This window comes from Geotrypetes seraphini, chromosome 3 (genome assembly GCF_902459505.1).
Source record: "Geotrypetes seraphini chromosome 3, aGeoSer1.1, whole genome shotgun sequence".
NCBI classification, from domain to species: Eukaryota; Metazoa; Chordata; class Amphibia; order Gymnophiona; family Dermophiidae; genus Geotrypetes; species Geotrypetes seraphini.
In genome coordinates this window covers 337,475,391-337,498,273 of record NC_047086.1, presented here as the reverse complement: position 1 = coordinate 337,498,273, position 22,883 = coordinate 337,475,391, and the positions used below count along the sequence as shown (strand labels likewise).

The following is a 22,883-nucleotide window of genomic DNA, read 5'->3' as shown; positions in this document are numbered from 1 at the left end:
AAATTGGAGTCATAGAGCCGGTGCCAGATGCAGACTTGGGCTCAGGCAGATACTCAATATACTTTATTATGCCCAAGAAAGACTCGGAAGATTGGAACCAATCCTGGATCTGAAGTCAGTAAATGTAGTATTAAAGGTTCCCAGGTTCCAGATGGAAATGGTGAGATCAGTGTGCGACAGCCTCAAAGAAAGCGAACAGAATGTTGGGTATCATTAAAAAGGGTATCACAACCAGGACGAAGGAAGTCATCTTGCCGCTGTATCGTGCAATGGTGTGCCCACATCTGGAATACTGTGTCCAGTACTGGTCGCCGTACCTCAAGAAGGACATGGCAGTACTTGAGGGGGTCCAGAGAAGAGCGACTAAACTGATAAAAGGTATGGAAAACTTTTCATATGCTGACAGGTTGAAAATGCTGGGGCTGTTCTCCTTGGAAAAGCGGAGACTTAGAAGAGACATGATAGAAACCTTCAAAATCCTGAAGGGCATAGAGAAGGTAGACAGGGACAGATTCTTCAGGCTGTGGGGAACCACAAGTACAAGGGGTCACTCGGAGAAGTTGAAAGGGGACAGGTTTAGAACAAATGCTAGGAAGTTCTTTTTTACCCAGAGGGTGGTGGACGTATGGAACGCGCTTCCGGAGGCTGTGATAGGCCAGAGCACATTACAGGGGTCAAGGAAGGTTTAGATAGGTTCCTAAAGGATAAGGGGATTGAGGGATACAGATAGAAGTAAAGGTAGGTTATAGAAATGCTCAGAAACCACTTCACAGGTCATGGACCGCTGGGCGCGATGGACCTCTGGTCTGACCCAGTGGAGGCAACTTCTTATGTTCTTATCAGTCATTGCCTTGGTAGCTCTGGGTGAATTTTTGGCCTTGCTAAATTTGACCTAGGCTTACCTGTATATATACCCAATTTCACAGATCTCGGGAGATTTCTCAGGTTCAATGTACTTGAGAGCCATTTTCAGTTTTTGGCACTACCCTTCGGCTTGGCAACAGTGCCTTGCACATTTAACAAAGTAATAGTAGTGGCAACAGTGCATCTGTGCAGATTATGCTTCCAAGTTCATCCATATTTGGATGATTGTCTGATCCGAGTGCTGTCTGAGATAGAATGTCACTGGGCAGTGTCAGGCAGTTCAGCTTGCAGTGTCAAGCAGTTCAGCTCCCGCAGGAACTGGGGTGGATTATAAAGTTCAGAAAAAACCACCTGGAACCCACTCAGTGTCTGGAGTATTTGGGGGTTCTGTTCAAACATGGAAGAGGGCTGAGTTTTTGTTCCAGATCCACACAAACTGAAGCTCAGATATAAGTCCTGGAGATTTTGGAGCTACTGATGCCTATGGCTTAGCATTACCTGCAGGTTCTAGACTCCATGGTGGCAACCATAGAGCTAATTCTGTGGGCAAGAGCCTATCTGCATTCTCTGTAGAGCACCATTAGCATGATCGCCTCAGAGGGACTCTCTCCAGTCGCAGTTAACCTGGACGGTGGAAGTGTGCCAGAGTCTTCAGTGGTGGCTCTGGCCGGTGTCATTATCCAGAAGCCTCCCTCTCCACATAGTGTTGCCAGTTTTATGAGGGGAGGGGGGTCATTGCGGGGGTCATCCAGTATAAGGGCGTTGGTTACCATTACAGAGGGCATGGTCCATCAACAGATTAGAGTTGAGACCCATTTAGTTGGCTGTACGGTTCTTCCAGACGCGGCTGAAAGGCAAAGCAATCGGGGTCTTCTCAGACAATGTCACGACCTTTGTGTACATCAACAGACAATGAGGAACCAAGAGTACTTCTACCTAATTGATGTTCGCTGGGTGGAAGCCCATCTATAGGCCATCATGGCGGCTCATGTAGTGGGAGTGGACATTGTCCAGGCCAGTTATCTCAGCTGTAGGACCTTGGATCTGGGGACATGGTCCTTGTCCCAGAGTGCATTCAACTGTATTGTGAAATCTGAGGGCAGCCAACATTCAATCTCAGCAGACAACAAGAAAGCTCCTTGTTTCTTTAGTCAAAGGTCAGAGCTGGGAAGTGTCAGCATAAATGCTTTCGTACAACCTTAGCTGGTAATTGGACTCATGTATGTGTTCTCCCCATGGCCAATGATAAGCTGGGTCCTTCACATGATAGTAACCTATCAAGGATTCGTAATCCTGATGACTCCAGATTGGCTATTTTGTCCTTGGTACACGGATCTAGTCTAGTTGCAGCTAGGCAGCTGTCTCAGACTGCTGCTGCACCAGGATATTCCGCTTAGGGCATGGCTGTTGAGCGCACAGCCTTAGCATTAACAAGATATTTGGATATGGTTATCACAATGCTTCTACAGTCGAAGAAGTCAATGACTACAGCGGCCTATGCAAAAGTGTGAAAACTTTTTTTCAGTTCTAGTGTAAGGAGAAGCAGCTAGATCCTTATGGGCTCCCATTTCCGAAGTCCTGTCTTTCTGCAGGAAGGTATAGAGAAGAAGGGCCTGGAGGTAGGATCTCTCAAAGTTCAAATAGCCGGTCTTTTGTGTTACAGAACTCTAGTAGACAGAGCTTCTTTGGCCTCTCACCCAGGTGTGTCCAGGTTCTTGAAGGGAGCTCTCAGGCTCTGCCTTCCAGTACAGCTGCTGGTCCCTATGTGGAATCTCACAGCATGTTATAGGACTTTGCTAAAGCACCATATGAACCGCTGTCGGAGGAGTCTATCATGGATCTAACCATGAAGATGGTCTTTTTAGTCGTCTATCTCTTCAGCGAGGAGGGTGTAGGAATAGCAGAGAAGAAGAGGTAGTTTTGGTGTTTCATGTCATCCAGGAAGTTTGACTTCCTGCTTTTCAGCCCATGGGAGAAAAGAAACAGAACAAAGTATTGAAGTGCTGGATGTCAGGAGAGGAGATGACCAGTGCTAGCCGTTGGGGCAGACCAGCCTCTAAAGCTTCTATCACCCGATGGATCAGCATGGCTGTTTTCTTGGTGTAAATTGGACAGCAGTCACCATTTGCAGTGAAAACTCACTCTCCCAGAAGTGTAGCAAATTACTGGGCAGAGTCCAGGACAGCCACATGGTCTACCCTTCATACCTTTTACAAAATTTTAGAGAGTGGATGTGGCAGCACAAACGGATGGGGCCTTCGGTCCTCTGTGCTGGTCACAGGCTCATCTGTCCTGCCCTAGACTCGAGAATGCTCTGGTATATCCCATTCATAATGAATCGTTTGCTGTTTATATAGGAAGGATTAGGTTCAACTTCTTAACTTGGTAATCCTCTTTTCTGTAGAACAGCATACGATTCCTAATGCCCTGCCCTTTCAGATATCTGTTAGCCTGCAGAGGCTTGGCTTGTTGCAGTCAAGGAAGAGAAGCAGAGCCTTTGAAGAGGTGGCATATTAGTACCAAAATCAATGACAGCACATTTTGCCTTGTTGAGAGCTGTACAAGTGTTAGTGCTGGTTGCACACAGGTAGCTGTTTTTTTGTTGTTGGTTTTTTTTTTTTTGGACACTGTTGTTGCCCTGTTGGTGGCTGTTTATCAGCTGATGTTTATTGCAGAGCAGATTGAATGGATTGGGGAGTTCCCCAAGCCCCCTCTTGTTTTCATTTCCTTTCCTAAGGGTTATCTCTTGCTTTTGTATGGACTGAGAGGGCTTGCGCTCTGGAGAGACAAGAAGGCGGAGGAAAGAAAACGATTGTCTTCTGTAAGCAACTTGCAAGTTGAGGTGCTTAACTCATCCATAAGGAATCATATGCTGTTCTACAGGAAAAGAGGATTATCGAGTTAAGAACCTAATCCTTCCTGATGCTATTAGTAATAATTAATAGTAAAGTAAGCATAACTGGCTTAATCTTTTGTCTAGGTCAAATTCTGAAAAGAGTTCATTGGAACAAGCTGTTTTACCTAAATCCACTACAGAGTCTGATGTGAATAGTCCTGTTTCCTCAAGCTTGTCAAATGATCATAGTGATGAATTAACAGATGAAGAAAATGATGGTGAAAATGGAGTTTTAACTTCAGCACAACTGAAGATCTTGAAAATGTGGCATGGCTTCTCTGTTGATGATTACACCCAGAGGAGATGGAGTGTCTTTTCAAGATCATCTAAATTCAAATATAAAAGGAAAGCAAATAATTGGTCAAAAAGGATCACTGTTCCTGAACCTTTCCAAATGACTATTAGAGAAGCTACGAAAAAACAACTAAAAGTTAAATCCAAATCAGAGGTTGAACTAGAAAATAGTTTAATGAAGAAACAATTGGAAGAAGAAGCAGAGTGTCAGAAACAATTTAGAGCAAATCCTATCCCTGAATCTGTCTTCTTTCCACTGTACCATGAAATAAAGGAAAGAAATGAGGAACGCAGAAAATTTGTGAAGGACAGAAGCAAAGAGATTTTGTTGGCTTCGCAGGTACCATTTAAATTTATTGAGAGAGAAGAGCAGAAAAAAGAAATGAAGAAACTACAGTTAGTAGCTCCTAAAAAGAAAACAGAGACATTTAAAGCAAAGCCTGTGCCTAAATCAGTTTACAACCCAGCCATCAGTGAAAGATTAAAAGAAAACAACCTTTACAGGGCAATTCAGACTCAGATGAGAGCTCAAGAGCTCTTACAGAGTTCAGTTCCTCCCAGCATGCTTACTTCACGTTGTCCTTCAGGAGAAAGGAAATCAAAATGTTGTAAGTCAAAGGAAGAACTTAACAGAAAACCACAGATCAACTTGCAAGTTCCAGACTTTGAAGTTTTGCACAGAAAATTCCAGAAACAGCTCCATCAAAGGAAAAATGCAAAACAGGTCACAATATGTGAACCTTTTTATCTTCACACTTTAGGTATCCCATCCAGGAAAGAGAAGATTATCAAGGATATTAAAATAGATGAAGATAAGCGAAAGGAAACACGCTGGCCATACATGACACCAAGACAAAAGCCACAAATAAGAAGCTCAAATATTGGTATATCTCCCTGGAGTGCTTTGCAATCTGAACCTCCAAGAACTACAGAATCTACAAAGAGAAGGCAGCAAGCTGTCAGGTATATATATATATAGATATATAGATAATGGAGTTACTACTTTTTAGGGATTATTTCCAGTGTCTGAATTGTTAGTTCATAAGCACCACTTTCTGATTTTTAAATCTTTATTCTCAAAAAGTTGTGTTTACAGAGAACATCTTAGCATGTACTGTGAATAGAAATTTAGAGAATGAATGATTGTAACTCATGACTGATTGACAGTTCTGTGGAAAACCTCTCTCCAAGACAAGAAAAATAGTTCAGTGCATATTCATTGTAGGCTCCATTCATACTAAGCAGGAAAAGATTTTCTCATTTGTACAAGGGGAAAATGCCAGAAGAAAGTATTTGAATTATTTGACTCTGATGTTTTTACCTATATTTGCATATAGGAGCTATTCTAGTGCAATAGACACTTTATTCCTGAATCTTTGGGTAGTCAACCCCTTCTTGTGAGAATTCTTGTATGGAGCCTCATTAGCATTCTTTTGCTCTGCCTCCCATCCCTTTGGGCTGTCCTCCAATTCCTCAGTTGTTTCTACATGTGAGATGGTAGGAGTCTGTCTTTTCTGCTCGTGTTATTTTTCAATTAAATTCAGTTTTTGCTTACTGTTTACAAGGCTTTTTGGTGCTGCAGAGGATCCCAATCTTGGGGCATCTCTGGCTGTGGGAGAATGCAGACTCTAAGTTTGAGGGTCTGTTTCTAAGGGGCAAGCTGCTTTGTAGTGCACTCACTTGGACAGAGCCTGCACTAACAGTTTGGGGACTCGGGGTCTGATCCCTTGAGAGCAAAGCTCACCCCAGGTTTTGTCCATAGTGGACATGAATGTAGGCCAAGTGGGTCCTTGGCGGGTTTTCCTTCCTCTGAGTTTTTCTATTTTTACTTTTATTGTTATTGCTTTATACTGTGATATTATTAATTTATTAATAATTAATTTATTTAAGCCCGTTACATTAATGGGTGCTAGAATATATGTCTGTCTTGTCTTTCTTTCTGTATCTCTCTCGCTGTCTCTCTTTCTCTCCTTGGCCCCCTTTTTCTGTCTTTCTGTCCCTCTCCCTGCCCCTGTGTCTTTCTTCCTTTCTGTCTATCTCCCTCCCTCCTGCTTTCTGTCTGTCATTCTTTCCCTCCTTTTCCCTGTGCAGCAACATTTCCACCCCACTTCCCTGTGCAGCAGTAGCAGTATTTGCCTTCCCCTCCAGGTCCCTTTGCAGCAATAGCAGCATTTCCCCCACCCCCCCTTCCCTTCTCTTACCGCGATCTGGCCTGCTCCGTTCGGCCCCTCCCCCTTCCCTTATAGCATTACCTGCAGGCAGGCTCAGCTTCTTCCTTGCAGCTCACGGCTGTTGTCCTCTTCTTTGTCGGCTCCCCCCTTCCCTTCCTGTGGTCTTGTCTGCTCGTGCCAAATTTTTTTTTAAGTTTAAAGGTTCTGCGTCAGTTCGTGGCTGGAGTTCTCTTCTTTATCGGGGCCCCCCTTCCCTTACCGCGTTTCGAATTTTATTTTTAAGTTTACAGGTACCGCGGCGGCTCCTCTCACGATCTCCACCAACGTGGAACCCTTCTCTGACGCTGGTGTGGCTCGTGAGAGGATGCGACGCCGCGGCTTTTAAACCCCGCAATTGGCACAGTACAGGTGCAGAAGACAGTCCTGGAGACTCACGCATGCACACTCTGCCGACCACGGACCTATAGATCAGGGAACATGCCGGTAAGAGTGCGCATGCGCGCTTAGCATTTTATTATAGTAGATAGTGTATTCTCTTATGACTGATTATATTTCTAATGTTGTGAATCCTTATGTTATATAGTTTTTCTCTCAGGTTTTCTTTTTTTGACCTCCAAGCTAACCATAATGGGATGGTGGGAGTGTTGGCAATTCAGGAAAATAAATTTTGTAATACTGCCTGGCCAAAATGGCCATCCCGTCTGGAAAAGTATCCAGACAATAATGAGAGGTGAAAGTATGAACCGAGGACCAAGGGCAGCTTTGCAGATTTCCTCAATAGGAGTAGATCTAAGGCAGTGGTTCTCAACCCTGTCCTGGGGACCTCCCAGTCAGTCGGGTTTTCAAGATATCCCTAATGAATATGCATGAGAGAGATTTGCATACCTGTCACTTCCATTATATGCAAATCTCTCTCTCACACATTCATGAAACAGTAAACCTCTGGAGAGATTGGAAGAGAGCATCCACCAGTGGAGAGACTGTTTCAACGAAGGAGTGACTGTAATGTGTAGAGAGAGTGGGTCGCAAGCCTGTGCCCACTGAGATACCACGATCCACTAAGGAATTCTGAGGTGAAGTCTGGCTAAAGGAGTCACGTAAACTGTTGAGGCCATGCGACCAAGGAGAACCATCATGTGTTTTGCGGAAATTGTAGTCAAGGAAGACACTTTGTGGCAGAGACGAATGAGAGCATCCTGACGTTGTTGAGGAAGGAATGCTCTGAGTCACAGTGTCCAGGACAGCTCCGATGAACTGTAAATTCTGAGAGGGCTATAGCTGGGATTTGGGAAAGTTGATTTCAAAATCCCAAACTTTGTAGGAACCACGTAGTCCGTAGGGTCGCTACAATAACTCCTTAGGATGTTGAATCCTTGATGAGCCAGTCATCCAGATACAGGAACACCTGGAGCCCATGGTTCCGCAGAGCTGCTGGCACTGCAACTAGGCACTTGGTGAACACTCTTGGAGATGAAGCCAGGCTGAAAATGCAGATTTCCCACCCGAAATCTGAGGAACTGTCAAGAGGCTGGATGAATTGGAATGCGAGTGTAAGCCTCTTTGAGATCTAGAGCAGTGTTCATCAACTACCGGTCCATGGACCGGTGCCGGTCCACAGAAATTTCCTGTCAGTCCACAGGGCCAGCACATGCATCAGGCCCAAAACAGTGTTCTTCAACCGCCGGTGCACGGTGTGATTGATGCGGCGTTATCTTCGAGCCATCTCCCTCTTCCTCACTGATTCAGTGCACGAAGCCATGGGCAGTGGCTTCTATGCGCATCCTGTGTCTGGACCAGAAGCCTTGGCTTCCAGATGAGGCGTGGGACGCGCAAGGAGCCGCTGCCCACAACTTTGTGCACTGCATCAGTGAGGAAGAGGGAGCTGGCCTGAATATAACATCGGGGGCGGCATAAAATGGCCAGGCGGGAGCAGGCCAGAAGGTAAGGCATAGCATGGAGGGAGGGAGACAACAAAGGTAGGGGGAAATGATTTTATTTTTGAATTTTGTGATTGAATTATGTCAATTTTGAGAATTTACATCTGCTGTCAGTGTGTTTTGTGTACTTTAATTTTGTGGTTAACCATTATGTGTTGTTAATAAGATTATATTGTGTATATCTATGAAAAATGAATGGAAAAAATAGTTTACAATTAGTACTATTATGGGGGCGGGGTCTGGAGTGGAGATTGGGTAGAGATGGGCGGGGTCTGGCCCATGACTTAGCCCAGTGTTCTTCAACCGCCAATCTGCGGACCGATGCGGTCCACAAAATAATTCTTTTATTTCTGCCGGTCCATAGGTATAAAAAGGTTGAAAAACACTTATCTAGAGAACATAACCAATCGTTCTGATCTAGAAGGGGGTAAAATGATGCTAGAGACAGCATTAAAAATTTCTCCCTGGCAAGAAATTTGTTGAGGGTTCTGAGATCCAAAATGGGTCACAGATCGCCCGGCTTCCTCAGAACTAGGAAGTAACGCAGAGATCTCAAAGTCCCTCCTTGAGGGCTGCAATCCAGTCGGGTTTTCAGGATTTCCCCAATGAATATGCATGAGATCTATGTGCATGCACTGCTTTCAATTTATATTCATTGTGGAAATCCTGAAAACCCGACTGGATTGCGGCCCTCAAGGAGGGACTTTGAGATCCCTGAAGTAACGGGAGTAAAACCCCTTGCTCTGCTGTTCCAGCGGAACCTCTCGATGGCCCGGAGACGAAGCAGAGCTTGAGCTTCCTGAAGAAGAAGGGCAGTATGGGATGGATTGGAAGGATACTCTCTTGGAGGTAGATCTGGTGGAACCTGGATGAAATGAAGAGTATCCTTCCCTGATGATGGACAGCACCCAGAGGTCTGATGGAATGATCTCCCATCGTTGGTAAAAAAGACCTTGGAAGGGTTGTTCCTTTTAAAGAGGACTCCACAAGAAGTATGTTTGGCAAGGATATTGCCCAACTGCCGGTCCAAAATGTTCCGGATCAGAGCCTCCTAGTGTGACTCCAAGACTGGAGAATCTGGGACTCTTGGTGGAGCTACAGCCTTCGAGGAAGAATGACTCTTCGTCTTGGAGACATGCTTCTTAGGCAGCTTGATGACCACTGCTGGCACCTAACCTGAGGGAGGCAGCGAGGCAAGCGTCTCGTCAGGTGAAGACTTAGCAGATTTGCTCGAGGACGAGGTCCTGTCGAACGAGGCATGCTTGATCAAGGCCAAAGTTGAGGCAGAAACCTGGTAAGCTTGACCGGATGCGAGGTTGAGGTCGAGACTGGGGCAAGGGGATCCATACCGCCAAAGAGCTTTTCCACCTGCACTCGACAATGCTTGTGAGCACGAGGTTGAAGGGTAGCACAGCGAATGCATGACTCCGGACGATAGTCAGGTCCCAAACACTGAGTACAACACCTATGTAAGTCAGTGAGGGGAAATCGCACGCTGTCAACGGCTACACTTTTTGAAGCCTGTGACCGGCCTGGACATAGGCAGGAATAGCTTCAGCAAAATTGAAACCCGGCGACGGAGGCTGTAAAGCAGGCCCCGCTGTTACACAGAAATAAAATTAAAGTTTTTTGTTTTTTTTTAAATTGAAAAGAAAACGCGCAAGACACACAGTGACCCTGTAAAATAAGAAAACACGAGCCACGGTGAGAGAAGGCACGAAGTTTAGAGCTGAGTCTAGCGCAGAGCATCAAACACAACTTTTCGGCTCTGCAGAAAACAGAGAACTGAGGAGACACGCGCCCTTGCGTGGGCAAGAAGGCACTCACGCATGCGTGGTGCGGCAGTCGCGAACTTTCTAAGTTCTGCAAGCAAATTAGCTTGTGAAGCTGTCCACATCGGGGCTCCGTGGATGATGTCACCCACAGGTTGAGAATAGCTCCACATACTCCTTCTAGGGTCCTTAGATCTATGAATCAAAATCTATTGACAGTACCATCAATAAAGGACCTATATTACACCAGAAATTCCATTTTTTTCAGTAGTTGCACCTTCGCTCTGGAACGCAATGCCATTCCATCTTCGCAATGAAGACTCCCTAAACAAATTTAAAACAAATCTTAAAACCTTTCTCTTTAAAGATGCCTACCAATAAGTAGGAAATAAGTGAGTGAGAAAACAAAAAAAAAAACCCAAATACGCTTTTAAGAAGCGATATCCCTATCTTCCTTAATGTTACTTCCCTTCCCTTTACCCCCCTTTTATTTATCATTGTAATTAATTACTTTCCTATCCCCTAAATCCTCTCATTTCTAATCACTCAATTGTCATAGGTTTAGGTTTACCCCATATTATTTTATTTTACCTATTTATATTGAACCTTTAATTTGTGATATTGTAAACCGCTCAGATACATGTGATGGTCAGTATATCAAGCCATGAATAAACTTGAAACTTGCTTGTCCTGGGATAATAAGAGGTTAGCTTTCATAAACTACAAAACATCGCAGAAAGAGGAAGACAGGCAAAAATATCTGGAAAAGTTAAGAGAGTTGGTCAAGAAATCAGGAAAGCAAAGATACAAATGAAAGAAAAAATAGCTGACATGGTAAAATGGGGGAGATAATACATTTTATAGATATATCAGTGATAGGAAGAAGTGCAAAAGTATCATTGTGAGACTCAAAAGTGAAGGGGAGAAATATGTAGAAGCTGATAAAGAAAAGGCTGAATTGCTTAAGAAATATTTATGTTCAGTGTTCATGGCTGAAGATCCTGGAGCGAGACCACAGATGACAAATGTGAATAGGGATTGTGGAGTGGTAGACCCTGATTGATTTTTCAGAGGGATTGTGTTCGTAAGGAGCTAACTAAATTAAAGTAGACAAAGCAATGGTGCCAAATGGTGTACATCTGAGGTTGCTGAAAGAACTTAGTGATGTTTTGGTGGCTCCACTGACTGACCTTTTCGATGCTTCTCTAGAATCAGGAATGGTACTGAAGGACTGGAGAAGAGCTAATGTCCCTCTCCACAAAAGTGGAAGTAAGGAAGAAGTAGGGAATTACAGGCCAGTAAATCCGACTTCTGTGGTAAGCAAATTAATGGAAACGCTTTTAAAACGGAGAATGGTGAAGTTTCTGGAATCCAGCAGATTACAGGACCGAAGGCAACATGTATTCACTAGAGGTAGGTCTTGTCAGACAAATCTGATCAATTTCTTTGATTGGGTGACCAGAGAATTGGATAGAGGGAGTGCGCTAGATGTGGTGCATTTAGATTTTAGCAAAGCCTTTGACAGTGTACTACACAGATGGCTGGGTCAGGAACTGGTTAAGTGGAAGGTGACAGAGGGTAGTGGTCAATGGAGATCGCTCTGAGGAAAGGGATGTTACAAGTGGTGTGCCTCAAGGTTCTGTTTTTGGGCCTGTTCTTTTTAACATTTTTATAAGCGATATTGCTGAAAGGCTTGTCTGGTAAGATTTGCCTTTTTGTGGATGATACCAAAATCTACAATAGAGTAGACACCCCGGATGGTGTGAACAACATGAAGAAAGACCTAGCGAAGCTTGAAGAATAGTTGAGATTTGGCAGCTAAAACTTAATGCACCCAATTTTCAGGATCGTACTCTACCATTTGCCATTTTTTGGAAGTGTTCCTAAGTTTCTTCCTTACCATTTCCCTCATTGCTTCGTAGTTTTCAGGAAAGGAAACTACGAAGCAATGAGGGAAATGATAAGGAAGAAACTTAGGAACACTTCCAAAAATGGCAAACGGTAGAACATGCCTGGTCTTTTCTCAAGAACACGGTGAGCGAGGCGCAAAATCTGTATATCCCCAGATTCAGAAAGGGGTGCAAAAAGAGTCGAACAAAAGACCCTTGGATAACTAAAATAGTGAAGGAAGCGATAAGCAATAAGAAAAACTCATTCAGGAAATGGAAAAAGAACAAAACTGAGGGGAACTGGAAAGAGCACAGGAAGTATCAAAAAGAATGTCACCGAGTGGTTCGAAAAGCCAAAAGAGTATGAAGAGAGGTTAGCCTGGGAAGCACGAAATTTCAAACCGTTCTTTAGATATGTTAAAGGGAAGCAACCAGCTAGGGAGGAGGTGGGACCGCTGGACGATGGAGACAGGAAGGGAGTGGTGAAGGAGGAGAAAGAAGTGGCAGAAAGACTTAACTTGTTCTTTTTGTCTGTATTTACAAACGAAGACACATCCAACATACCGGAACCTGAGCAATTCTTCAATGGAAATCAAGCAGAAAAATTAACATCCATGGAAGTGAGCCTTGAAGATGTACGCAGGCAGATAGAAAAATTAAAAACTGACAAATCCCCGGGTCCGGATGGAATCCATCCAAGGGTTCTGAAGGAATTAAAGGAGGAGATAGCGGAACTACTGCAGCAAATTTGCAATCTATCCCTGAAAACAGGCATGATCCCGGAGGACTGGAAGATAGCCAACGTTACGCCCATCTTTAAAAAGGGATCAAGAGGTGACCCGGGAAACTACAGACCGGTGAGTCTGACCTCGGATCCGGGGAAAATGGCGGAAGCACTGATAAAAGAAAACATCGATGAACATTTTGAAAGAAATGAACTTCTGATACCAGTCAACATGGTTTCTGCAAGGGGAGATCGTACCTAATGAACTTATTGCACTTCTTCGAAGGAATTAACAAAAGGATGGACAAAGGAGACCCTATAGACATCATATATCTAGATTTCAATGAACGCCTACTCTGGAAACTGAAGAATCATGGGGTGGAAGGAGACGTACATAGATGGATCAGAAACTGGTTGGCGGGTAGGAGTGAAGGGCCACTGCTTGGACTGGAGGAGGATCACGAGTGGGGTCCCGCAGGACTCTCGGGCTGCTGCTATTTAATATATTCATAAATGATCTAGAAACAGGGATGAAGTGTGAGATAATAAAATTTGCGGACGACACCAAACTATTTAGTGGAGCTCGGACTAAAGAGGACTGCGAAGAATTGCAAAGGGACTTGAACAAACTAGGGGAATGGGCAACGAGATGGCAGATGAAGTTCAACATTGAGAAATGTAAAGTATTACATGTGGGAAACAGAAACCCAAGGTACAACTATACGATGGGAGGGATGTTATTAAATGAGAGTACCCAAGAAAGGGACTTGGGGGTAATGATGGACATGACAATGAAGCCGATGGCACAGTGCGCAGTGGCCGCTAAGAAGGCAAACAGAATGCTAGGCATAATCAAGAAGGGCGTTACAACCAGAACGAAAGAAGTTATCCTTCCATTGTATCAAGACAATGGTGCGTCCGCATCTGGAGTACTGCGTCTAATATTGGTCGCCGTACCTTAAGAAGGACATGGCGTTACTCGAGAGGGTTCAGAGGAGAGCGACGCATCTGATAAAGGGGATGGAAAACCTTTCATATGCTGAGAGATTGGAGAAACTGGGTCTCTTTTCCCTGGAGAAGAGGAGACTTAGAGGGGATATGATAGAGACTTACAAGATCATGAAGGGCATAGAGAGAGTAGAGAGGGACAGATTCTTCAAACTTTCAAATAATAAAAGAACAAGAGGGCATTCAGAAAAGTTGAAAGGGGACAGATTCAAAACTAATGCTAGGAAGTTCTTTACCCAACGTGTGGTGGACACCTGGAATGCGCTTCCAGAGAGCGTAATAGGGCAGAGTACGGTACTGGGGTTCAAGAAAGGATTGGACAGTTTCCTGCTGGAAAAGGGGATAGAGGGGTATAGATAGAGGATTACTGCACAGGCCCTGGACCTGTTGGGCTGCCGCGTGAGCATACTGCTGGGCACGATGGACCTCAGGTCTGACCCAGCAGAGGCATTGCTTATGTTCACCACAATTCCTAATAAGCAGTTATGACTCCAAGCCATCAGCTGAGCCTCCATGAATTGGAGGGAGGTCATCGGCCTATTGGGGAGCGTGGGTGGAAATCACTAGATGCTGGATATTACATGGGAAGTGTACAAACTCAGGTTCTTTTATCCCTGGACCTTTTTCTAGACTCTCCAGCCTGGAAAGAGCAGCTAAAGTCAGAGCAACAGTACAAAGGGTGATGGATCTGGAAGCCATAGAGCCCATAACAAAGGAAGACTCGGGCTCTGGCAGATGCTTCATAGTGCCCAAGAGAGGCTTAGAAGACTGGAGGTCGAGTCTAGATCTCAAAGCAGTGAATGCGAACCTCAAGATACAATGTTTTCGAAAGGAGACAGTGAGGTCGGTGCTTGTGTCAGTGGTGCCAGGGGAATTTCTCGCTTCCTTGGATTTGATGGAGGCCTATCTGTACATTTTCATTTTTCCAGAACACAGGAAGATTTTGTAATTTCATGTACTAGAGCAACACGTCCAGTTCACAGCCTTGCCCTTGGACTGGCCAAGGTAATGGTGATTGTTGCAGTACACCTGTGCAGAGCGGGCATGCAAATCCATCTGTATCTGGACAATTGACTGAGCCCAATCTGATTCCGAAGGCAGACTAGCAGTACACAGGGCGATTCAACTGCTGCAGAAGCTGGGCTGGGTTGTGAACTGAAAAGCCACCTGGAGCCGATGCAGATCTTGGAGTATCTGAGAGTCTGGTTCAACACAAGGGAAAACAGTTTTCCTCTCGCAAGCCCCGCAGAGCGAGAAGCTTCTGCATCAGATAGGGGTGTTTCAGAGCTCCAATGGCCTGGCATTATTTGCAGGTCCTGGGATCAATAGTTGCAACCATGGACATAGTCCCATGGGCAAGATCACAGTTGCATCCGCTTGAGGATGCTCTCCTCTCCCGATGGTGCCTGCAGAGGGATGCGCTTCACCAGCAGCTTCCTTGGACACCAGGAGCTTATTGAAGTCTAGCCTGGTGGTTGGAACCCCCGTCTCTCACAAGAGGAGTTCCCCTTTGCATCTCTTCATAAGTGACTGATAATGGATGACAACCTATACAGCTTGGGGGGGGGGGGGCACATTGCGAGAGGCATCTAGTTCAGGTCCCCTTCCCAGATGATCAAATACTTGGAACTTCAAGCCATCCACCTGGCACTTCAGGAGTTTGAGTGCATTGCAGAACAAAGCAGTATAAGTTTTCTTGGACAACGCAATGGCAGTAGCCTTTGTAAATTGCCCGGGGGGGGGAGAGGGGACCAAAAGCACTGCTCTACGATTGGAAGCCCAGATGCTGGTTTGATGGGCAGAGGTGAATTGATATGAACAAACTATTAGCAGCTAATAGATGTTTTAACCAAGACCTCGAATGCTCAAGACACTACTTGAACTGATTTCATTACCTTACTGGGGTGACGTGTTCATCATCGGTCTTGTTTGATTTTTAATGCAGACAATGATACTGTATTGTATCTATATGGTGCTGTACATAATAAATAATTTAGAAGAGCACTTAGCTTGTGACTTGACGTCTACCCAACCGTTTCACTGGTATGTTTCCTCAGGGGCAAAAGCTCTTCTTGTCAGTGTTATTCTGCATTAAAACACACAAATTATACACTGTTATAAGTACTCTTACTGCACCTCTGCTGTTCCAATGCGGATTCAAGTAGTGTCTTGCGTGTTTGAGGTCTTGGTAAACACATCTATTAGCTGCTAACAGTTTGTTCATATCAAGTCACAGTTCAGTTCAGTTCAGTTGAACAAGCTATTTTTCCATTGATCCCTTTTGATGTGCAGAGGCCCATCTTCTAACACTCAGTAATGCATGTGACAGGAGTGGACAATGTGCAAGCGGATTTCCTCAGGTGGAAGATCCTGAATCTGTGGAGTGGTCACTGTGTCAGGAAGCCTTCACCTGCATTGTGAATCATGGAGGTGCCCAACATTCAATCTAATGGCATCAGCAGCCAATAAGAAGGTGGTTTGGTTCTTCAGTCAAAGACACAAGCCAGGAAGCAAAGGCCTGGATGCCCTGGCACAACACTGGCCAAAGGCAGGTCTTCTTTGTCTTCCCCCCGTGGTCCATGATAAGCCTACTTCTGCACAGGATAATGGCACACCAGGGACCGGTGTTTCTAGTAACACCAGACTGGTTGTGGCAACCATGGCATTCAGACCTGGTCTGTCTACAAAGGAATCAAAGTCTCAAACTTCCCTGTGATCCTTGGCTGCTCATGCAGAGTCTAATTGCCCTGCAGGATCCAGAATACTTTGGTCTTACGGCATGGCTCTTGAGCGCACGGTGCTAGTGAGAAAAGGCTGCTTGGTTGGAGTGGTCTCCAACCTTCTAAGAAGGCAACTATAGTAGCATATGTGAAAGCCTAGAAGTGATGCCAAACTTGATGCGCTCAGATGAGTGAGGAAACCCGAGCTTGGCAATGATTTCTGTGGTACTTGTCTTCCTGCAGGAAGGTCTGGAAAAAAGGACTAGCAGTTTGCTCCCTGAAAGTTTAGTTTGCAAGGCTCTCCTCGTCTGGGTCTAGGATTAATAAGAGTACCGTAGCCACATATCCAGATATTATTACAATTTTGAAAGGTTTTATGTCTCCGTCCTCTGGTGCAAAAGCCTTTTCCAACATGGAATTTTAATCTGGTCCTCTGTATGCTGGTGGGAATGCCCTATTAACTTCTGAAGCAAGCTTCCCTGATGGACCTCACCATCAAGATGGTGTTTTTAGTAGTGATTATCTCCGCCCAAGGGTTAGACTTTCAGGCTTTGTCTTGTAGACCCATTTTTCAGAATTTCAGATTCAGGCGTGGTCTTAATGCATGGTCCCATCTTTCTTACTGAAAATGGTTTCCAGCTTTCACATCAATAAAGATGTCCGCTTACCTGCCTTCACTCCAGGATTGAAAGAGAGTGATCAGGTGTTGAAATTCATGGATGTGCATAGACTCTTAGGCCCTGATTCTGTAAAGCACGTCTAAAGTTAGGCGTCCTTTGTAGAATCGCGCTCGGCAGCATTCAGCCCTGTTTAGACATCTACCTTTAGAGAATCAGGTTTAGGTGAGATTTAGACATAAAAAATGTCCTTAATGTTATATTTTATTATTATGTTATTAGAATGGCGATATTATGCTGTTTTTCATTATAATTGTAATACTGGGCATTGGATCTGTTTAATGATTTTATTTATTTCTCTTCCATCAGACAGAGTGACTGGGATTTGAACCAGCAACATTAGGGTAGAAGGCTGTAGGTTTAACCAGTGTGCTACAGAGTGAGCTAACAAGCTACATAGCAGTTGTAAAACTAGGTCTTATTGTAAGGAAGTTTACTTTTGAGCATAGTTTAGGCTTCAGTTTGCTCCCTGAAAGTTTAGTTTGCGAGGCTCTCCTGGTCTGGGTCTAGGATTAATAAGACCACCGTAGCCACATATCCAGATATTATTACAATTTTGAAAGGTGTTATGTCTCTGTCCTCTGGTGCAAAAGCCTTTTCCAACATGGAATTTTAATCTGGTCTTCTGTGTGCTGGTGGGAATGCCCTATTAACTTCTGAAGCAAGCTTCCCTGATGGACCTCACCATCACCCCTCCATCCGCATGTATAGTCTGTACTGCATGTATAGCCGCATGTATACTACTGCTTGTACAGTCTAGTTACCACCGTTCCCCAGCTAAGCACCACCTCTATTTCTATCTTACTAGTAACAAATGCTAAGCTCCATCTCAGTCTGTATCTCACTATTAGCAATTGTTAAGTCCCACCCGTTTGTATCTCACTATTAGCAATTGTTAAATCCCACCCGTTTGTATCTCACTAGAAACAACTGGGTGCAAATTCTTCAGTTTTTGTCCCTCTCCCGTTTTCACTCAGTCCTCACCCGACTCAACTCTCCTCCCTCCTGACTGGCAAACTCCACCCCAACCTCCTCTCATTGGTTCTCCTTGATTCCCACCATGAAGTCACCTTTCTGGCTCCTCCTCCTCTGCTCTTTCACCAACACTTCTCACTGCCAAAAACCTCTCCCCCACCCAACCTTTCCGACTCCACATACTCCAACAACACCTGCCCTGGCCTCAGAATCCCCGCACTAGTACGTACCAGAACCCACCCCTTCAAAAAATACCGAGGAGTTAACCACACCTCTCTAAAGCCTGTTCCTCCAGCCAACCTACCCAATCTTACCTCTGACTCTCTCTCACCCCAGTCCCAACACTCTACTGTAATGCCAGATCTGTCCGAAATAAGACCCAAATACTAAAAGATTTACTTGTAGATTTCAATCCGGGTTTCTTGTGCATCACTGAATCATGGATCGAAAAAGATGATTTTTTCACACAAAACGAACTTTGCCCCCCTGGCTATTACGGCCTCTTCTCTCCCAGAATCAACTGGAAAGGAGGAGGCCTGGCTCTGCTTTACAAATCATTCTTCGATGTCCAGCTCCTTGAAAAGGGCAGCCATACCTCTTTAGAATTCATGCTAGCTTCAGTCAACGATGAACTTCATCCCTACCCATTAGGTATCCTGTTACTTTACCGTCCACCTACCCCCTGAAACAAATCCTCCGAACTCGTTCTCGAGACCATAACAAGGGCCTTCCTAAAATTTCAGAGACTATTGATCATTGACGATATTAACCTCCACCTAGATGATAACACCAACAAGGATGCAACTGATTTCAAAGACTTCCTCACCTCCCTAGGCTTCACTGCTCCTTCGCCCACCCCTACCCACGATAAGGGACATACTCCAGACATCATCAGCTTCCTCGACCTGACCGAACACAAAACTTCTGCTGAAGAGGCCCGTTGGGAACATGTCCCATGGTCTGATCACCTTCTAGGCTCCATCTGCCTTCCCATTTTCATGTCTCACCTTGGCACTCCACCCCGAGCCACTAATTCTATTACCTACCACAAAAAAAAACACGAGTGAATTGTTCTGGTCCCAATTTCTCAACCAACTTCCCCCTTTTCCTAAACATGCCGACCCAGATTCCAATTAGCACAACTGGGTAACCCTTTCCAGGACCATTTCCCGTGCTCTTGCCCCTTTATCTACTAAACCTATCTCCTATTCCCGCAAGGCTCCCTGGTATCTTCCATACCACAGGGAATTAAAGCAGAAATGTCGAACCCTGGAGCGTAAATGGAAAAAATCGAAATCCCCTTCTGACAGACAATCCTGGAGAGACAATATCAAGTTCTATAACACTGTATTAAAAAAAGCAAGGAAGAATTTCTATGGAAATAAAATCACCAGATCAAAAAAACAAAATAGTACATTGTTCAACATCTGGCGCAACCTAACCTCAAAAAACGACTCTACCTTTCCCCCTTTCCCCCATCCGCAAAAGACCTAGCCAAATTTTTCAACAAAAAGATTACTACCATAAGGAGTTCTTTCCCCCCCAGCTGTCTCTTACAATTCTCTGCCTCCCAATGACTCCAACCCTATCCCCACTGATAGATCCTGGACTGCCTTCGAACTCGTATCCGAACCCCAGATCTCTAAACTTTGTCTCAAACTGAAATCCTGCAAATGCATCCTAGATCCTTTCCCATCCTACCTTTACGAAAACATTCCTGCGCAGGCCATCTCCTCCCTTACCAGTCTTATAAATACTGCTCTATTATCGGGCCTGTTCTCCACAGAAATGGGACACATTGCCTTATCCCCTCTTCTGAAAAAAGCCGATCTCGACCCTTCCTTACCATTGAACTACCGCCCCATAGCAAATATTCCTCTCCTAACTAAACTGCTAGAGGCCATAGTCGCTACCCAGCTCTCTTCTTACCTAGAAAGATTCTCCATTCTTCACCCCTACCAACACGGCTTCAGACTCAGCTTCAGCACTGAGTCCCTCCTAGTTTCCCTAATTTCAAAGGTTCAACAACTACAGTCTCGTAACAAATTCGCTGTTCTTTTACAATTCGATCTCTCTGCAGCTTTCGATGTCATCCATCTCGACATACTACTTTATCAACTTTCCGAGATAGGAATTTATTCCACCGTCCTAAAGTAGTTCTCAAATTTCCTTCGCTCTCGCTCCTACACTGTCAACACAAATGGCACCATGTCCGTATCTTGGACACCATCTTACGGTGTCCCTCAGGGATCACCCCTATCCCCTATTCTCTTTAACATCTACATGTCCTCCCTGAAGCTCCTCCAACTTTCCCCCCTTGAAACAATCTACACATACGCTGATGACATCCTTGGCCTCCTTGAAACAGACCAGAACTTCACCACCTCCACGAGAACATTACATTTTGCATAATGAGACTCCACTCCTGGTCCCTCTCGGTACAGATAAAACTAAATGAATCAAAAACAAAATTACTCTGGCTCGGCCCAAAGTTAGAACACCTGCCCACCATCTTCACACTACCCACAAGTGCTGCTCTGCACCTTGAGTTCTTAAGCAAGGTCCTTGGCATCACTATTGATTCTTCTCTCTCCCTCAACGACCACCTCAACTCCTTGGCAAAATCATGCTTTTTCAGCCTCCACATGCTGAGGAAAGTAAGATCCTACTTTTGCCAAAAACATTTCGCCGTCCTCGTCCAATCCATTATCCTCTCCAAATTTGACTACTGCAATGCCATTTACTTATTCCTAACAAAAAAAGTCTTCAAAGACTCCAGCTTATCCAAAATACTGCAGCCAAGTTGATATTTGCAAAACGCAAATCTGACCATGTCTTCTCACTCCTGTCCAATCTTCACTGGCTCCCAGTGATTTCCAGAATCCATTTCAAATGCTCCTGCCTGGCTTTTAAGATCATTCACGGCATCCTTCCCCTAATACCATTATCCTTTAACTCCTCGAGTCCTGACTTCACCAGACCTGCCCTAAGATATAAACTATCCTTCCCCTCTCTACGCGGTATTCTCTATGCAGGTAAACTGGGAAAATATCTTCTCTTCAAAATCACAGGTCTCTGGAACGACCTTACTATCCTGTTGCGGAACCTGGGCTCTCTCCAACTATTCCGCAAGCAACTGAAAACTTGGCTCTTCTCTAACATGTAATTCTATTTTCCCCCTTACTCTTCCATTCTATATATAAGCTCATGTAAACCTTTTCCTTTCTCTTCTTATATTTTAAGTTCTTGTAAACTATGCCGAGCTCCACTTCTGTGGAGAGGATGCGGTATATAAACTTAAGGTTTAGTTTAGTTCAGATAGACCTGAGTTCTAAGGACGGAACTTGGGCACAGTTTGGACGTGCTTAATGCGATCTGCTAAATAGCTCTCTGAGTTTTATTTTTGCTTTATTAAGCTCAAAATACATTTAATAAGCCACCACATAAACAGGGCTGCCCTGTTATATGATAGCTTAGCAGATCCCTAAGCTATCATATCACAGGGCAGTCAGAGATACCTGCCTGCAAGCTGCTATAGCTCAATAAGTAAAAGTCCTGTGCTCCTCTTCCAGAGGTCATGGGTTCAAATCCCAACCAGCTCCCCCAGCACATATTTTAATTGTGGCATTCTACCTTGTAGGTGCACCTTGATGATCTCACAATGAGGTCACCATTGTGCAGCTGCAAACCTCCATTTGCAATGATGTAGAAGCCATGCTAAGGTCTGTATCTGGGGTTTTTTCTGTTTTTAACCTTATGCAAATGAAGTTATGTATGCAATTTGCTTTCAAGAATGAGCTGATTGGAGCACTTTAGTCAGAAAAAAGGGTAGCTTTTTAGCAAGAAAACTAAAGCTGTGCTTCAGTTAATGGATCTTTTCCTCTAATTTACAAATAGCATTGCTGTTTGTACACAAAAATAGGTTGTGCAAGCAGTATATCTGTTTTGATGTGCCCTGTTTGTGGTGCCTTATTAAATGTATTTTGAGCTTAATAAAGCAAAAATAAAACCCCAGAGAGCTATGTAGCCAATCACATTAAGAACATCCAAAGAGTGCCTAAGGTTCCGTCCACAGGACTCAGATCTATTTGAAGCCCAAACTAAGCTCAAAAGTAGACCTGGTTTTCATTCGCCTACAACTGAACTGAAAGGGACCATAGCGGAACTGCTTCAACTAATAGCCAATCTGTCGATCAAATCGTGAAAGATTCTGGAAGATTGGAAGGTGTCAAATGTTATGCCAATCTTCAAGAAAGGTTCAAAGGGAGATCCGGGAAACTACAGACCAGTGAGTCTGACCTCAGTACCAGCTAAGATGGTAGAGGCACTGATAAAAGGCCGCATGATTGATCACCTTGACGTACATGGGCTGATGAGGACCAGTCAGCACGGTTTTAGCAAAGGCAGAACGTGTTTGATGAACTTGCTGCACTTCTTTGAAGTAGTAAACAGGCAGATAGACAAAGGCGACCCGGTCGACATTGTATATCTAGATTTTCAGAAGGCGTTTGACAAGATTCCATATGAACGACTAGTTTGGAAAATTGCGAGCCATGGAATTGAGGGTGAAATACTCGCGTGGATTAAAAACTGGCTGGAGCATAGGAAACAGAGAGTGGGGGTAAATGGACAGGAAGAGCATCGCCAATGGGGTGCCGTAGGGCTCGTTGCTTGGACCCGTGCTCTTCAACATCTTTATAAATGATCTGGACATTGGTACGACGAGTAAGGTGATTAAATTTGCAGACGATACGAAGTTATTCAGAGTAGTGAAGACGCAGGGAGACTGCGAAGATCTGCAACATGACATAATCAGGCTCGAGGAATGGGCATCAACATGGCAGATGAGGTTCAACATGGATAAGTGTAAAGTGATGCATGTAGGTAACAAAAATCTCATGCACAAATACAAGATGTCTGGGGCGGTACTTAGAGATACCTCCCAGGAATGAGACT

The 22,883-nt window shown here is 44.5% G+C and overlaps 1 protein-coding gene across 11 annotated transcripts in view; it reads left to right on the top strand.

The window, feature by feature from the left end:
• FAM161A (FAM161 centrosomal protein A) overlaps nt 1-22,883 on the top strand; it is an 80,959-nt gene that overhangs the window by 53,992 nt on the left and 4,084 nt on the right. For all 11 annotated transcript variants that reach the window (XM_033939094.1, XM_033939098.1, XM_033939095.1 and 8 more), the window contains one exon: nt 3,845-5,017. In XM_033939094.1, the coding sequence (XP_033794985.1) occupies nt 3,845-5,017 (1,173 nt within the window). The remainder of the gene's footprint in view (nt 1-3,844; nt 5,018-22,883) is intronic.